Raw genomic sequence first — 14,656 nt, forward strand, 5'->3', positions numbered from 1 at the left:
CAGTGCTTTATGAAAGATTTTCAATGGACTTGGGAAAGTGGGGGGCAAAGGGCTCCTCTGCAGTTTCTTAATGCTTGAAATCCATTCCTGAGTACTTTCATCCCTAATTAAAGGTCACCCACTGGTTCGAGAACAACTGTTAATGAAGAGTTTAATTATCCAGATGACAGCTATAAAATCCTACTCCTGTGCTTGAATATTTTAAAGCAACAAGGCCCACATTTTCAAATATGTGCTTGTAACCAAGTACTTAGACAAAAACTCTCACTGAAGAAGAGTGTGTATGAGCCATTCACATTTGCATACACAATGGGAGATTGCATATGCCCACATTAAAGATGCAAATCTGTGAGGAGGTTTGTATGTGCTTACTTGACCGTTTGAACCAGACCCACCTTTCTTTTCTATTCTTTCATTCAGGGAGGGGGAGGGATGTTTAAATTATTCCTTGAGGATAAATCATTTCACATTATTAACTCTTCTTAACAACAAAGCTGCATAAATTAAATGTAAGATTATCTGCTGTGTTCTCGGTGGAATGATTAGGAGGGAATCTACAGGAAAGAAATGTGGTCAAATGATTTGAAAACTTGCTAAATGGGATGCAAATCTCATCTTGCATTCTTAACAAGCTCAAATGTAGACCTGCCTTCTAATGAGCAAACTGCTTGGCATATCTGTGCAACCCCCAGAGCAAAGTTATAAAGAAAATGGATCATGGTTCATTTTCTCTACTGAGTCAGGTTTTTGCTTTTATTGACGCCTTTGACCAGCTGCTTCTATTACCTTTACCCATGGTGACAATTTCTGTGATGCTGCCCTTAGTCTGCCAAGCTGAAATGGTCCCATTTCTCATTTCCCATCACAAGATGAGTGTTTCTCAGGGAGGTCAGGTTTGGGTTCCCCACAAGGTACATGCCTGAAAAAATGATGCTTCTATCAAACAGATGAAGAAGTTGCTTATCATGTTCTCACTGCCAACACAGTCTCTTTGTATCACTGGTGGTGGCACCATAAGGGCAAAGAGAGTCATAATTCTTTAACTGGGCATTTTTGGGGTCTTGGTGAAGTCTAAAATGCAATGGATGGCCACATAAGGGCAGTGAAGAAAACCAGAAGGTATTACAATATTGTCTACTGTCAAGTGGTCTTTGGAGCAAGCTAGCAATGGGCTCCAAAACAAAACAATTCCAAGGTTTTTTCTGTGAGTTGGAGTTAGGCTTTGACTCAGTTTTCTTGTTACCTGTGGCCTCTCTCTCCTACATGTGTGCACACACAGACACATGCTTATTTGTTGGAGCAGAATACTCCACAAAATAGAATTTCAAGCCCCGGGTGTAAAAAGGAGGGGAAAAAAATTAGAATGTATCACATAACAAGAACCATCTATATATATTGAAAAGGAGGAAAATACCTTTCTGAGCTCTATCAATGGATAATATCTTATTTCATAAGAAATATGAATTAATAGAAGAGATTTGTAAAAAAAAAACCCAAAACAGGACAGTCTTAGTATGTTATTTGTTGAAGAGGTTTCAAACATACCTTTCTGTGCTTTGTTAACTCTCCAGGACTCTACAGGAGGGTTTTCTGTGCAGTCTCTCACCAGCTGAGCTTCATCTGTAGGTCACAGTGACCTGATTGTGGAGGCTGTGCCGCAAAAATGGAGCTCTCCAGATAAGCAGTAACATTTATTGCATACTTTGTCAGCATATCTCTGGCCATACACTTGTTCTCAAGGCACTTTGTTGTGATATCGGTTTTATTAAAATGGATTTCAAAAAGGGAAATGTAAAACAGTTTAGAGTTTACAACATAAACATGTTGTTCAGTGCTGAGAAAATCCACACCAGACACCAGCAGGTTTTTTTGTACATTACAAATGTATCTTGCATTTTTTTCTTATACTGCTTTCTTCAAACAAAAAACACTGTTTAAAAAATTGCTACAAGCAGACCAATGTCCCATACAGGGACATTGACACAGGTCACACAATGTGTCTCAAAATCTGGAAAATTAAGAATATTAAAATCCAAAGAAAAGTTAAAGCCAAGGGGTTCTAAGGACTAGAAGAAGGAGGTTTTTGTCTTGGCAACTGCACGGTTAATCTCCCAGCTTTGGAGGTGCTGCCACAGCCTGAGTTGCCACCAGAGTTCCTGAGCAGTGTGGGCAGGATGACATGTCCTCTTGCCTGGGACAAGGCAAGGTGTTCAATTATGCAGGTTCTACTTGCTCTTCAAGTATCAAATCTAGCATCCTCTGGAGGAAGAGCTGTGGGCTAAGGTGGCTTCATCACTTTGGTGCTGATCTGACTCTGTACACAAGATACAATCCTGCAAGGTCTCTTTTTAGGGATGCTAATTTGTAAAGCATATTTAACTGCGTCCTAATTCTGCAAATGTCTGGGCAATGGGTTTGCATGAAGTAGATCAGATGTATCAAGCCCATGTGCCTGACAAGACTGCTTACAAAACTGGCTTCTAGACTATGATGCCTGTGCTTTCCTGAACTGCCAGGTCTCATCCTTGGCAAATGGACAGCACCCAGGCAAAAAAGCATGACGTGATGCACTGCAAGAATTTTCCCTATTTATCAACAAAAATGGGGTAGTATTTGTCAAATAACACCCCTCATTTTTGGCCCAAGAATAGAATCAGGAGCCTTTTTTAAATGTAACTAGGGTATCTGTCATTTTGGAACATCATCATTCAGTCATTTCCATCAGGATGGGTTTTAATGGCTGCACACCATTACACTATATATGATATAAAGTATTTGTGAAAAAAATCATTCCTTTGAATAATCAGAAGATCTTCCCAGAGATGAACTGTCTTTCCTGCTCTTCTCTTTTGTTCTTCCTTCCCCTGGATCTTGGGTCGAGTGTTACTTGTGTAATCCCAAAACAACTCCCAAAACACACTCTTTTTGGTCTCCCCTGTTTTATGCACTAGGGAGCTGATAGTTCCTTCCCCGGCTAGGACTGAATGAATAATCGCCTCCTGTAGTTATTCACATCAGGTTCAGATGCTGAAATGTGAAGCTGATGATGGGAGATTATGGATAGAAGCATCGAGATTTGCTACTGAAATTTTATGAGTTGTAGGTAGGAAATATTTAAAGCACATCACATTTAACCATGAAGACTCCAAAGATTTATAACCTCATGGGGCAGAACTGTGAACTGTTTTCGAGGGGGAAATGAAGCCCAGAATCCTCTCTTGGTGTTTTCTTTATGCCCACATATCCACACATATCCACACAATCAGCATGAGAAAATCCTACCCATCCCTAAAACTTTGATGCAATTTGGAATGATTAACCCTCAAAAAGTTTGATATGCAAATCATGTGAAAAGTCTGTACATTCATTGAGATCTCAGTAAAAAATCCTCTAAAATCAGGAAATCTGGATGAAAAGTTTTGGTTTTTTTTTTTTTGTTAATTCAACATACACATCTTATGGTTTATTTCAGATCTTCCAATCTGGACCATCATCTGATAATGTGCACACAAAGGTGTTTTTTTTTTTTCTGAAGGGAAGGGGAAATCCTACAAATATTTTACAAAAAATTAGGATTTCCCATAAACTTTTATACTTTTATTCAGGGTTTCAAAAGCCATACCTAGGTCCATTGTCCTTTACACAGGCCAGGCAGGTTAATGCACTAATATCATTGTATTGTAAACCTGCCTCTTGTATCATCTTACGGCAGCCTGTTGGCCCATCTTGCCATATCCAAGGGGCCCAGACACACAAAAGTGAATTCAACCCAACTCTGTGAGAACAACTTGAGAGAACATCCTCCTTATTATAAGGGGTTTCTCCTGCCTTTGTTCTTGTGCTTTCTTACCTTGAAAACAAACTCCAAACCAAACCAACTTCTAGAGACAAACTTAGATGGAATTTGTTTCTCTGAGCCTGCTGATCTACATCAACACAAAACCCACCCAAAGTGACACTTCTGTGCAGAGTAAGGCAGGTCCATGCAGTGTGGAACAGAAAACATCAGCATAGCTGGAGATGTCTTCCGCCCTTCTGCAGTGGTCAACAGAAATGGAAACACAGGATATTCTCATTCCTAGTAAGTCTGTGCTCAAGGAGGGCTTAAGTAGGCCTTCTGTCTCCTGCAAGCCCAGGAATTACAATTAATGAAAAAAACCTAATTATTTGTCATTGTTATAACACACTTCACATGAAAAGAAATAATTTCTACATATTTTTTTCTTTCAATTGTATATAAACACTACTTAATTCTCAATAAGCAGCTAACATCTTCCTAGAATGAAGGGAATCTCTGTCTGCATGGTGGGAGATACTGGTTTATGATCTAATTTCTTTCTTAAGGTAATTCTATGAGAAGACTTTGGCATTTTGGTCTTCAAGAGCTGATGAAGATGATGTGCCATCTCTGATGGTTGTTCACTGAACAAAAATAGCAACGTGGAATTAATTTTTTCTTTCCTCATAAAACATAAATTTACATGCTATGCTGAAGTCATTATTCAAATGCACTGTTGGAAGTGATTATCACACTGCCTCAGACACAAATCCATGCAAGTGTTTCAGTTCAAGTGATTCAGAGGAACCAATGAATAAATAGGGCCATCACTGTTTTTTGATGCAGGAGGGCAATGACCATTTCTTGTGTGGAAATTAGGAGCAGATGAGGAGGTCTCTGTTCTGTAAATCTGGGCTTGCATTTCACAGCAACCAAACTTGCTCAACAGAATGAAGAAATCCCTGCGGAAAGTCTTGGTGAAAATGGCGTAGAGGAAAGGGTTAGCACAGGAGTTGATGGGGTAAAACAAAACCAGAAGGATCTTGGATTTGGACACTGTGATGAGAGGAACCTTGAGTGAGGCTGATATTGCAAAAAAGGATATGGGTGCCATGCAGAGGAAGTCTGTGAAGATGAGTATGGCCATGCGCTTGGCAATCTTGGTGTCACTGTTGGAAGAGATCACATTGGGGTTCCTCACAGTGGAGTAGATGCAGATGTAGCACACGCATATAATCACAAATGCGAGCACATTCAACACTAAAAGACATACAACATAAGCCTGAGAAAATGGTGTTTCTATATCCATGGGCAAACAGATACTGACCTTCATGTAGCTGCTGACTCCAAATATGGGCAGAAGTGCTACTGTGAAAGCAAACAGCCAGCCAAAAACCATTATAATCACAGCGTGACGCAATCGAACCTTGCGGTGCAGCTGCATGGCATAGGTGATGGTGTGCCACCTCTCCAGGGTGATCACAGTCAGTGTGTAGACTGAGAGTTCACTCGCAAACACAGTGAAAAATCCTGCAGTATTGCATCCGGCCCCAGTTTGCCAGTCTATGGCGTAGTTGTAATACTGGCTTTTGGTCTGGATATCCACAGATGCAATAAACAACAGATAGATACCTATGCACAGGTCTGCAAATGCAAGATTGCACATCAGGAAGCGAGGTACAGTGAGCTTGTATTGGCTGCTTATTAAAATAATGAGAACAACAGTGTTCCCAGTGACAGCTAAAATGCTGATAAACCATATCAGGACTCTTAGAATGTTGTATCCCATGATATCTTCACATGGATTGAAAGCATCAGGTTTTGGTGAGCAAGCTACGTTAACTACTTCGTTGCATAAACCGTAGTCAAAGTCATGCTCTGCTGGATCAAATCCTATGCCATAGCTTGAAACATAATCTTCAGCTGTGGATTGTATCTGTAGCTTTTCGCCAGGCTGCTCCTTAAGGTCTTTCTTGGCCTGAGACATGATACATATCGGATGTAATTCGGTGCTGAAATTGTAAAAAGAGTGGAGTTGGAAGCTAAGAGACACAGTGTGAGGCATACAACACAAAATCATCCAGTTTCCATTAACAGCTCAGTTTTTCTGTTTAGCTAATTATATAGATTACCTGGAGCTTGAAATTAATAGTCTGGCTGGTCCTTATTTATAAAATATTACAAGAACAGGTAAGTGATTTGGAAACATCATAAAATGTAAGGGAAACAAAAGCCTAATGTTTGCCTAACACCCATGATAGAGTTATCCACCTGGATAACAGCCTCTCTAAGAAGCCTCCCTTATTTGAACTGAGTTTCTCACATAGCCTGTCACTGATAAGCTGATTTGTGCGTGGGGAAAATACATGATGATGAATAGCAATGTAAGACTGAGCTTTGAAGAATTAGTCAATTCATCTGTGTTCATAAGGACTCTGTTGAACCACAATAATGCTATGATCCCTTAATATTATTCTCAAATTCCCTTTTTCCTAGAGGTTTTGACCATCACTGTGGCATAGTTCTATAACTCCATCAGGGCATAGAACACCTCCAGTTTGTGTTGTTTATTTCTAAGTATCTCATAACATTACTGGCCAGTAACATAAATAAACAACACAAATAAGCTCATGCAGGTTTCCAGATAATACCTAGAAGCCAGATGCCAACATGAACACAAGACATGGTAGACCATTTTGTTGAAAACTGTTCTTCAAAGAAAATGGATTAGAAAGCAAGCGAAGCAAACCCAAGCCAAGCCACGCCAAACCAAACCAAATCAAACCAACATTTTAATGGAAGAAGTAGTTGCTTTTGTTTCTGCCAGAAAGTATTTTTTAAACACACCAAGAATTTTTAGCAGCACAAGTAAATAAAGGAAAAGAGTTTCAAGGAAAAAAAAAGCCTTTGAAGGTTAAACTAGTATTTTTGATAGTTTTGTGTTTGGTTTTATTTCATAGAGTATTAGCTCTATGCCCTTCTCCATCCCTAGACAAACAAAAGAAAAAATATTTTGGCTGAGATGATAGAAAGATGACTAGGTCCATCAAGTTAAGAAATATCAAGATATATTCCTGTATAGACATGAAATGAAGGGTCAGACTTTACAACAACTTCTCCTAGGCTTTGAAGTTTGCTGTCCCATAAACTTGCGTTTTATAACTATGGATTTTATAATCCATAGTTTTGGATGCAGACCTAATCCGAGTTAGGAAATAAAGCAGGGGAAAATGTGTTGCAAAACCAACACAGTTCAGCTCTGCCTACATTCAGCTACAACCCAGACTGCAATTTAGGTGTAAAATTTCTAGGACAGGACCCCAGCTTATCTTCCACCCTGACTTTCAGTACAGTCAAGACAAGAACTTTCTAGACAAGTTAGGTTGAAAATTTTGAACAACTGGTAGTGGCTTAAAAGGGAGAATTCTTCTTTGTAACCTAATTTTACCCTTTGACTTTGTGCACTCACTATATCTTCCAAAAATTGAGTTTAAAAGGTCTGCAAGAAAGGAAAACTAATGAAGGCCCAGCACCAGAAGGTGAGAGACATTTCCTATGAGGTTCTGTACATCCTCTACCATTATCAATATTTTTTATCTTGCCTGTCAACTGAGGCAGAAAACTGATTTTCCGTGAGGTCAAATATGCACTATGAAGGTCACAACAGCAATAACAAGGCATTACATTTTGCTCCCCTGTGTTCTACTCGCATAAGGATGAGTGAGGGGTCCACTGTATTGATCAATATATCAACAGTTCTCTAGCTGAAAGGGAATATAGGCTTCTAAGGAGCAATAACGGGACAGAAAGTCACTCATTTTTAGTGCAACAGTCAGCCGGGGTACTGCAATTGGTGGTTCTTCGTAAATGAACTGAATGAAATGTTTGTATCCAATCATTTCTCAGCATTAGTTAAAAGTAAACCTTTTCCCAAATTATGGAGGCACTGCCTGGAGCTGTCTATTCCCTGGCAAGACTGCTATGTGAGGCCAATTAAATATTTCTGATTATTACGATTTATTAATTCTTGAATTATTTTACAGCCAGTGGTCCCACGTAGAACCAGGGTCCCGTGGAATTAGCTGCTGTGTTTGCTCCGAGGAGGGTGACGAGGCTGGTTACCTGAACTGTGAGCAGGTAAGAGGGGCAGCTGTGAAATCCCATGGGAAGGAAGAGGCATCCTCCAATACTGACTCCTTACCATATCTTTGCCCTGTGATGTTTACTCCTTGGGCTGTGCAGTGCATTCAGAGCAACAAGTTAAAACCTTGTTTGCCAAGGGATGGGTGGGTCCCTGCCTCCTTTTGAGGCTGTGGGTATTGTAATACACTCCACTTATTCACTTTGTAAAACTCTGTTACTGTTCAGCATTATTTTGCTCAAGTAAACTAGAAAAATAAACTAGAGACAGGACAACTTAGAGAATAAAATTGAAATTGACAGAGTGCTCTGACAAAAATAAACAAAAATTACTACCTTTGTACAAGTTGTTATTTTATGTGCTTTGTCTGGAACTGGTGACAGCAGGATTTTGTGTGCTGAGAAACATGCTCAGCAGAACAAATAGTCTTAACCTAGGTTCTGTATTAAGCCCTATCTCAAACCAATCATTCTCACCAAAAGGTGACATCAGGTGAGTTGTGAGCAACTGATAGTATGTTCTCATGAGACAAGGCCCAAACATGACTCCTGATTCTGCCACATTTTTTGAAAAAGTAGGATTTCAAGTGACAGGTCCTCTGAAGAATAACGATCAAGTGTAAGGACAGAGTCATATCAATGTCATTCTTTTTGGTAGAAGGCGATCTTTATGTCAAAGAAAGCCAAAAGCTTACTGAAGTTCATAATGGTATATGTCAAGTTGAGAGTTTTAACATCCAACCTCTGCCCTATCCACACTTCAAGGATATTATTTTCCAGTCACAGAAAAATGTGAGGGAGTTCAACACACTGTACCAGACTTAAGAATGCAGCTTACCTTCTGTTAGGCCAGCATCACAATATTCAAGCGTGATCAATTCACAGATCAATATTTAGCATATAGTCCTTACGAGAATGGGAAAAACATAAAAATTATCTTAAAATTTGTGTCTCAGACTGGCAGAGCTTGATTCGACGTTCTCCAAAATTTGGAAAGCACTGTCGCTGTAACAGGTTTAAGCTTCCCATTATCACGACAGCACCTGTTCTCTGGTGCAGACAGATTTGGGAGAGGTGACCAACCAGGATTTGCTATGGCAATTTATTTTTTTCTAAGAGTTTGAGTGCTGCAAAAGTGTCAAAGAGGGAAAATCTCACATAAACTGGCAGCCAGAAAGGGGCCACACATCCCTGTTTTAATTCCTTCCCAGAGTTCCCATGTGAACAGCAGCTGCTGCTGTGATCCTTAGAAATGCACTTCTGGGGGTGATAAGGCATCCTTTTTATACTCCCTGGACTACCTGGAAGTATTCTGAGAGCCAGATAGTCACAGAATAATGATTGTCTCCCGTGAAGGTGCATGACAAGTCAGGACACATCATGGTTCCCACCACCACAAGTGATGCTGCAGCACTGAACCAAGTACAGCTCTTGCCAAAAAAATATTACATGTTGTGTGATCAAGTACTATACAAACTATTAATAACTTTTAAACAGCCTGAGAAGCCTTCAATGCACTCACAATTTGTGCCAGCTGTCATGAAAATTGCTTTGAAATGAAAGCTGGTGTAGCTACTCTATGTGTGACTCATCTCTTTTGAAGTGTATTGTAATATCTTCAGTATTCAAACTGAACACATGTATCCATTTTCTCTCTTTAAGGTGGAGAAAGGACGTTAGTTTCCCACCAATTTCAGTACAAGACACATGACTGTATGAAAGAAATTACCATTTTTAATTATGTTAAAAAGCAGCTAACAGAAAAATTCTAGTAAATTTCTATTTATACTTAATATTTAGTAAAAAATACATCTGGTAGCTATTAAAGACATATATAAATACATTCAATTTTGTTCTGTTGACCAGGGTTGTACAGTTCATGGCCACATTCATTCAAGTAGTCCTATATCATGTGTCATAAACAAGAGCATCTCCAACTTACATGTTATTTCTCCCCATTGCATCACACCTGATATTATAGGAGACTGAAGTTGTGACCAAACTTCTCCAGAAGCAGCCCCACCACTGCGTGGTACTCCAGCCCAGCTTGTTGGCCATCCTTACCTAGATTGTGTGAGCTCTGCACAGGTTTGTTGGCATTTCTTTGCAAAATTACGCTTACCCGAGCTGTGGAAAGCGCGATGTTTCATGTTCTCCTTGGCTTCTTGCCTGCCAGGGCAAAGGCCTCCAAAAGAGTGGCTACACAGGGGGAAAACTGAGTGTTGTGGTCTTCAACTCCCTGGGATGAGTGTGTGACAAGGAAGTTATTTTAAAGCACAAGTGAGGGGACTAGATACTGGCAGCTTACCACACGATCAGGACTGTTTCCTCCTGTAGCCTTCCTTCAATAGCAACTCTTACTCTGTTTTTGAAAAGTCCGGTTGCCTAATTTAAGGAGTGGATTCTGTGATTTGGGTCCTGTTTAGGCCCAAGCAGCCCAGAAGCCAAGTACCTTCAAAAATATGAATCGTAGTGACATCACCGCTCCTTTGCAGATTCAGGATTAAACATGCTTTCACTGGACTCATTGGAATACACCACTTTGTCATCAGGGCTGGAAGGACTGGACCCATTCCTACATATAAGTTACCGAGCACTGTGTCTGCATAAGACTGCACAAGTATGTGAAAACATCTCCCGCTGATAAATTGTTCTAGTGAACAGTTTAGCATTTTGGAACAAAAATGGACAATGGGAGATGGGTTCTGTCAGACACTTCCCTTATCCCTGCAGTCTCAGGCATCGCACTTGCATTCTTTATGCAGACAGTTTTGCAAACACATGTAGGTGATATTTATTAGCTATCAGCACAAGCAAACTCAGTTATCTTCCATTGTTTGGTGACAATACAATGCTAAAAGTACAATAAATGGCTATTTTAAGTGTTAAAATAGAAGCTACTAACAGTTTATGCTTTTTCTGCATGGTTTTACTGTTCTTTGAAGTTTTATGCAACTTCTGAAGATGATGTCTTGATTTATGACAATGGTTCATGACTTTTTTTTTTTTCTGCCATGGCAAAGTTCAAGTCTTTCAGGACATCCAGTAAAGGAAGAACTTCAAACAATAACAGGGGTTTCCAGAGGTATCAGCTCCTCATGTTTTCCAGTGGCACAAATTCAGGAGGCTCATTAACTACTTGAAGTGTACGTTTCAAGACTGCCTGAGCAGGTGAAAATACTCAAAAAGAGTCATTGATACCTGAAGTCTCACTGCAACTCACTAATGGAAAATTAAGATAAGCATGGAGAATTACAACTGGAGTCTAAAAAGACACCATACCGTCCCACAGTCCCTCTGTTGATTTGGGTAAAATGGACCTGCTCTGGGTTAACCATTTCAGAAGTCACGTCCAAAAACATTGTCGATGTCAACTCAAGAGATAAGGTATCTCTGATGCTTGGCTTGACAGTGTTCCAATATCAGTGAGGCTTTCTGAGAGAACAGTATTTTGCATCACTCAGTGGTCCTGTTACCCTCCTGAATCGATGGACGAGTATTGACCAGCTTCTCTGCAAACACGGCTTTCTCTCCAGCTACCTCCTGAAAAGTTATCAAACTTTTTCTGTTTAATGTTTTCAGCATGGCTCCAGGCTGATCCAGGACAGCAGATCCAGTGAAACATGGACCTACAATAGGTGGGGACAGAGCTGCAGCTGGGGAAAATCCTGATGGTAAGCTAACACAGCTATTAGAATTTAACAATTCCCTGTAATGTGGAGGCAGTACACTGTGTAGCATGCAAAAACCTGTATGTATTGTGTATTTATTTATTTCTATCCATTTGCTTACCTGCTCTAAAGAGACCTTTTCTATCCAGACTTTGAAGAATTTTCTTTAATTTACTATCAAATGCTGAAAAGCGCCAAGAAGAAAAACAAATTAAATCACTTACTTTTGTCTTTTCCAGTTTGTAAATGCACAGCAATGGCTAGGATACGTGAAGTTTGCTTCAATCAAAGATCTAAATTTGCTTAGATCAGGAAGCTTTTTTAAATTGTGTGTAGATCTTGCTCTTAGCTTCTTAATGAGTTCTAATCCATGACTTGGCAGGAAACTGATTTTCGTGCTTGAAATATCCCTTTAAGAAAACAGATGAAAATCTTAGTAAAAAGCAAATTTACTTCTGCTCAACAAGAGATATGTGTTTTAGACTGTCCTACTCATTCTCAGAGTAGTGGTTGGAAACAGATCACCTGGAAATCTACACTAAAAAGAGGATCCGGTGAAAAATTAGGTGCTCCTCCAGCAAACTGAACTAATATGCATTGCAAACAACAATCAAACAATGTTAGTCTGTGAGAAATAAAGAAAAAGGTCCCATAATGATCTGGGTAAGAATTAACAGGGGCATAAACCATTAGCACCATATGATACTGGGTTTAGAAATACCCAGTAAATGCAACAATCATCCCAAAATACTCTTACAGGATAAAAAAGGCTGATGAAATCGCAGTAGAAGTTTGCTGTATGATCATCACATCATGGGAAGGCTGTTGTGGAAAAAGCAATAAACACAAAGAAAGAAGCTCACATGGGGGTACAAATGTGAGGACAGGTTGAGTATATCAGGTTTTGTGCTCATTAGAAAGAAAAGAAGATTAAAGACAGACAGGGGTGACATTGTTCAGACTGTTAGCAACAAAAAAACCAAACCAACAAAACATTCCCAGAGGTTTAAAAAACAAATACAGCACAGACTGAAGCAAAGAATGGGACAAGATTACAGGAGGTTAGGAGAGGTGTATTTATGTGGAAGGCAATTACTGTGTTGGACAGGCTATCAGAGGCAGCGATGAAACCAGCACCCATGAATGTATTAAAGAGACCATTAGAGGGGCTTTTAAAAGGAAACACATTCTGCAAACACTAAATCTTGACTTGTGCCATGCAGGGAAGAAGGACCAAGTGTACTCCATCTCCAGGCTGAGATATTTGGGAATCCTTCCCCATAACTTCAGGGTATAACAGCTGGGGCAAAACGTCTCCAGCTTTCCCTCACTGGGGCACAAACTGTCCCTTGGATCATGACAGCATGAGAACACCCTTCTTTCTCTTAAAAGGTAAAAATGAACTGCACAAAATCACCCTGTCCTCCTCCCTTAGTCCTTTGTGCTCTTATGGGCTGAGACTGATCCAGGCTACAGTGTTTGCTGAGGCTGCTCTGCTCTTAATTCTCCAAGAAAAGACAGAATTTTTCCTTAATCGGGGAATTAAACTGACAATATTTGTAGTTTTCTCCATGCCCCCTTGAAGATACAGTTTTCAATTCATCTGTAACAATATGATGTCAGGACAATATGTTATTTGATCTCTATTACCCAACTGCACAAATTGTTTTTATTGTCATTTTAATACAGTAGAGTGGTGTCTTGTGAGGGGGAGACCAGGTTTTAGCAGCATGTAATGAAGTTTAGACAGTTGCTATGTACCATACACACATTTGCATCTCTGTTCTCTGGTTTAAGAAACAAAATTAATGCCAGGGAAGGGCTCTGTTTGAACTCCAGCCAAACCTAACAAATTCGTAGGCAGCTGATAAAGTGGTTTGTAAAATTGGTGTTGGGTAAAGATGATGTGTTCATGCTGTGCCTACATCCAGGCTCTGAAGGAATGTACCACCTTCAACAACTGGACCATGAACTGTGATAGCAGAGGAGCAAACACAGACTCCCCTTCACTGCCTTGACCTAGGGCCATAATTTCTACTGGAAGGGAAAATAGACCAGTGTATTCAAAAATACTATGAACTTCTGCAGGGCAGAATGAGAGAAGCCACACTTCTCACAGAGAGGGTTCTGAGGTCCTGGGTCTGTTTCTTACAGGAGCTGAAAACAGCAACCAATGAGAAATTTTAGGCTATCCATTTCTGACTTGGACACTTGAAGAGGTAATTAGGTTGCAATGAGCAGTCTCGATTTTCACATGGGCTGACTATTGCCCTTAATGCACTGCCTAATGAAAACTGTCACCCAGAGTATATGCTCACGAGCCAACAACTAAACAGCAGTTTTCTGCCTAAATCCACAGACAGCATCACTCATGGCATCATTAAGAGCATGTGAAACTTCATAATTCTGAAAAAGAACATGGAAAATGTTTTCTTTGTCTTGTTAGCTAAAAATCATTACCAAATCCAAACTGTTATTACAATGAGTGGAAATAATGAGCAAATATGAATAGGAATACCACTTGGACTTAAAAATAGCAAAAAGGTTACTGTGACTCTCATAATCTTTAAATAATTTCATAAATATTAAATTTTTTTCCCACAAAAATATTTTATTCTTATTTTAACAATTTTTCTTTTTATGTTAATTATTGCACATAAATAGAATTGAGTTAGGGAATTTGATTTGCAAACTCCTGCAGGGGTTTTTTGGTATGTCTGTGAGGGACAGTTATCAATAGATCACTGGCATGCCCCCAAACAGCAAACATAGACATTGTGAGGGTGGTTTAGTAACTTACTCCACTGAGTTACCACACACAGATCTCAGTGAAGAAGTTCTTTGGGATGTTGCTCTTTAGTTAGAGGCTTGATAAGTTAAATAATCATGATGAACAAGATCATAAAGTGGCAATAAGAAATCAAACCACAAGGCATCACCAATTGGAATATGTGTTCCTGTATTATTTCTGCTTGGCTGTTAGTCATCAGCCTTGACAGCAGCTGGTGCAGGAACAGGAAAATGAATCTGACTTCTCTTCCAATCACTTCCCTTTCCCACTGGGAGT

General features: G+C 39.7%; 1 protein-coding gene across 4 annotated transcripts in view; it reads right to left on the reverse strand.

Moving 5' to 3' along the window:
• Positions 1 to 1,746: 1,746 nt before the first annotated feature.
• Positions 1,747 to 14,656, reverse strand: part of FSHR (follicle stimulating hormone receptor) — an 87,838-nt gene continuing 74,928 nt past the window's right edge. For all 4 annotated transcript variants that reach the window (XM_051783704.1, XM_051783703.1, XM_051783707.1 and 1 more), the window contains 2 exons: positions 11,814 to 11,999; positions 1,747 to 5,790 (listed from right to left, as the gene is read on the reverse strand). In XM_051783704.1, the coding sequence (XP_051639664.1) occupies positions 4,563 to 5,790; positions 11,814 to 11,999 (1,414 nt within the window). In that variant the 3' untranslated portion in view covers positions 1,747 to 4,562. The remainder of the gene's footprint in view (positions 5,791 to 11,813; positions 12,000 to 14,656) is intronic.

The sequence above is a fragment of the Manacus candei genome, unplaced genomic scaffold, assembly GCF_025592945.1.
Source record: "Manacus candei isolate 608988 ecotype Guabito, Panama unplaced genomic scaffold, ASM2559294v1 h1tg000017l, whole genome shotgun sequence".
Classification (NCBI taxonomy): domain Eukaryota; kingdom Metazoa; phylum Chordata; class Aves; order Passeriformes; family Pipridae; genus Manacus; species Manacus candei.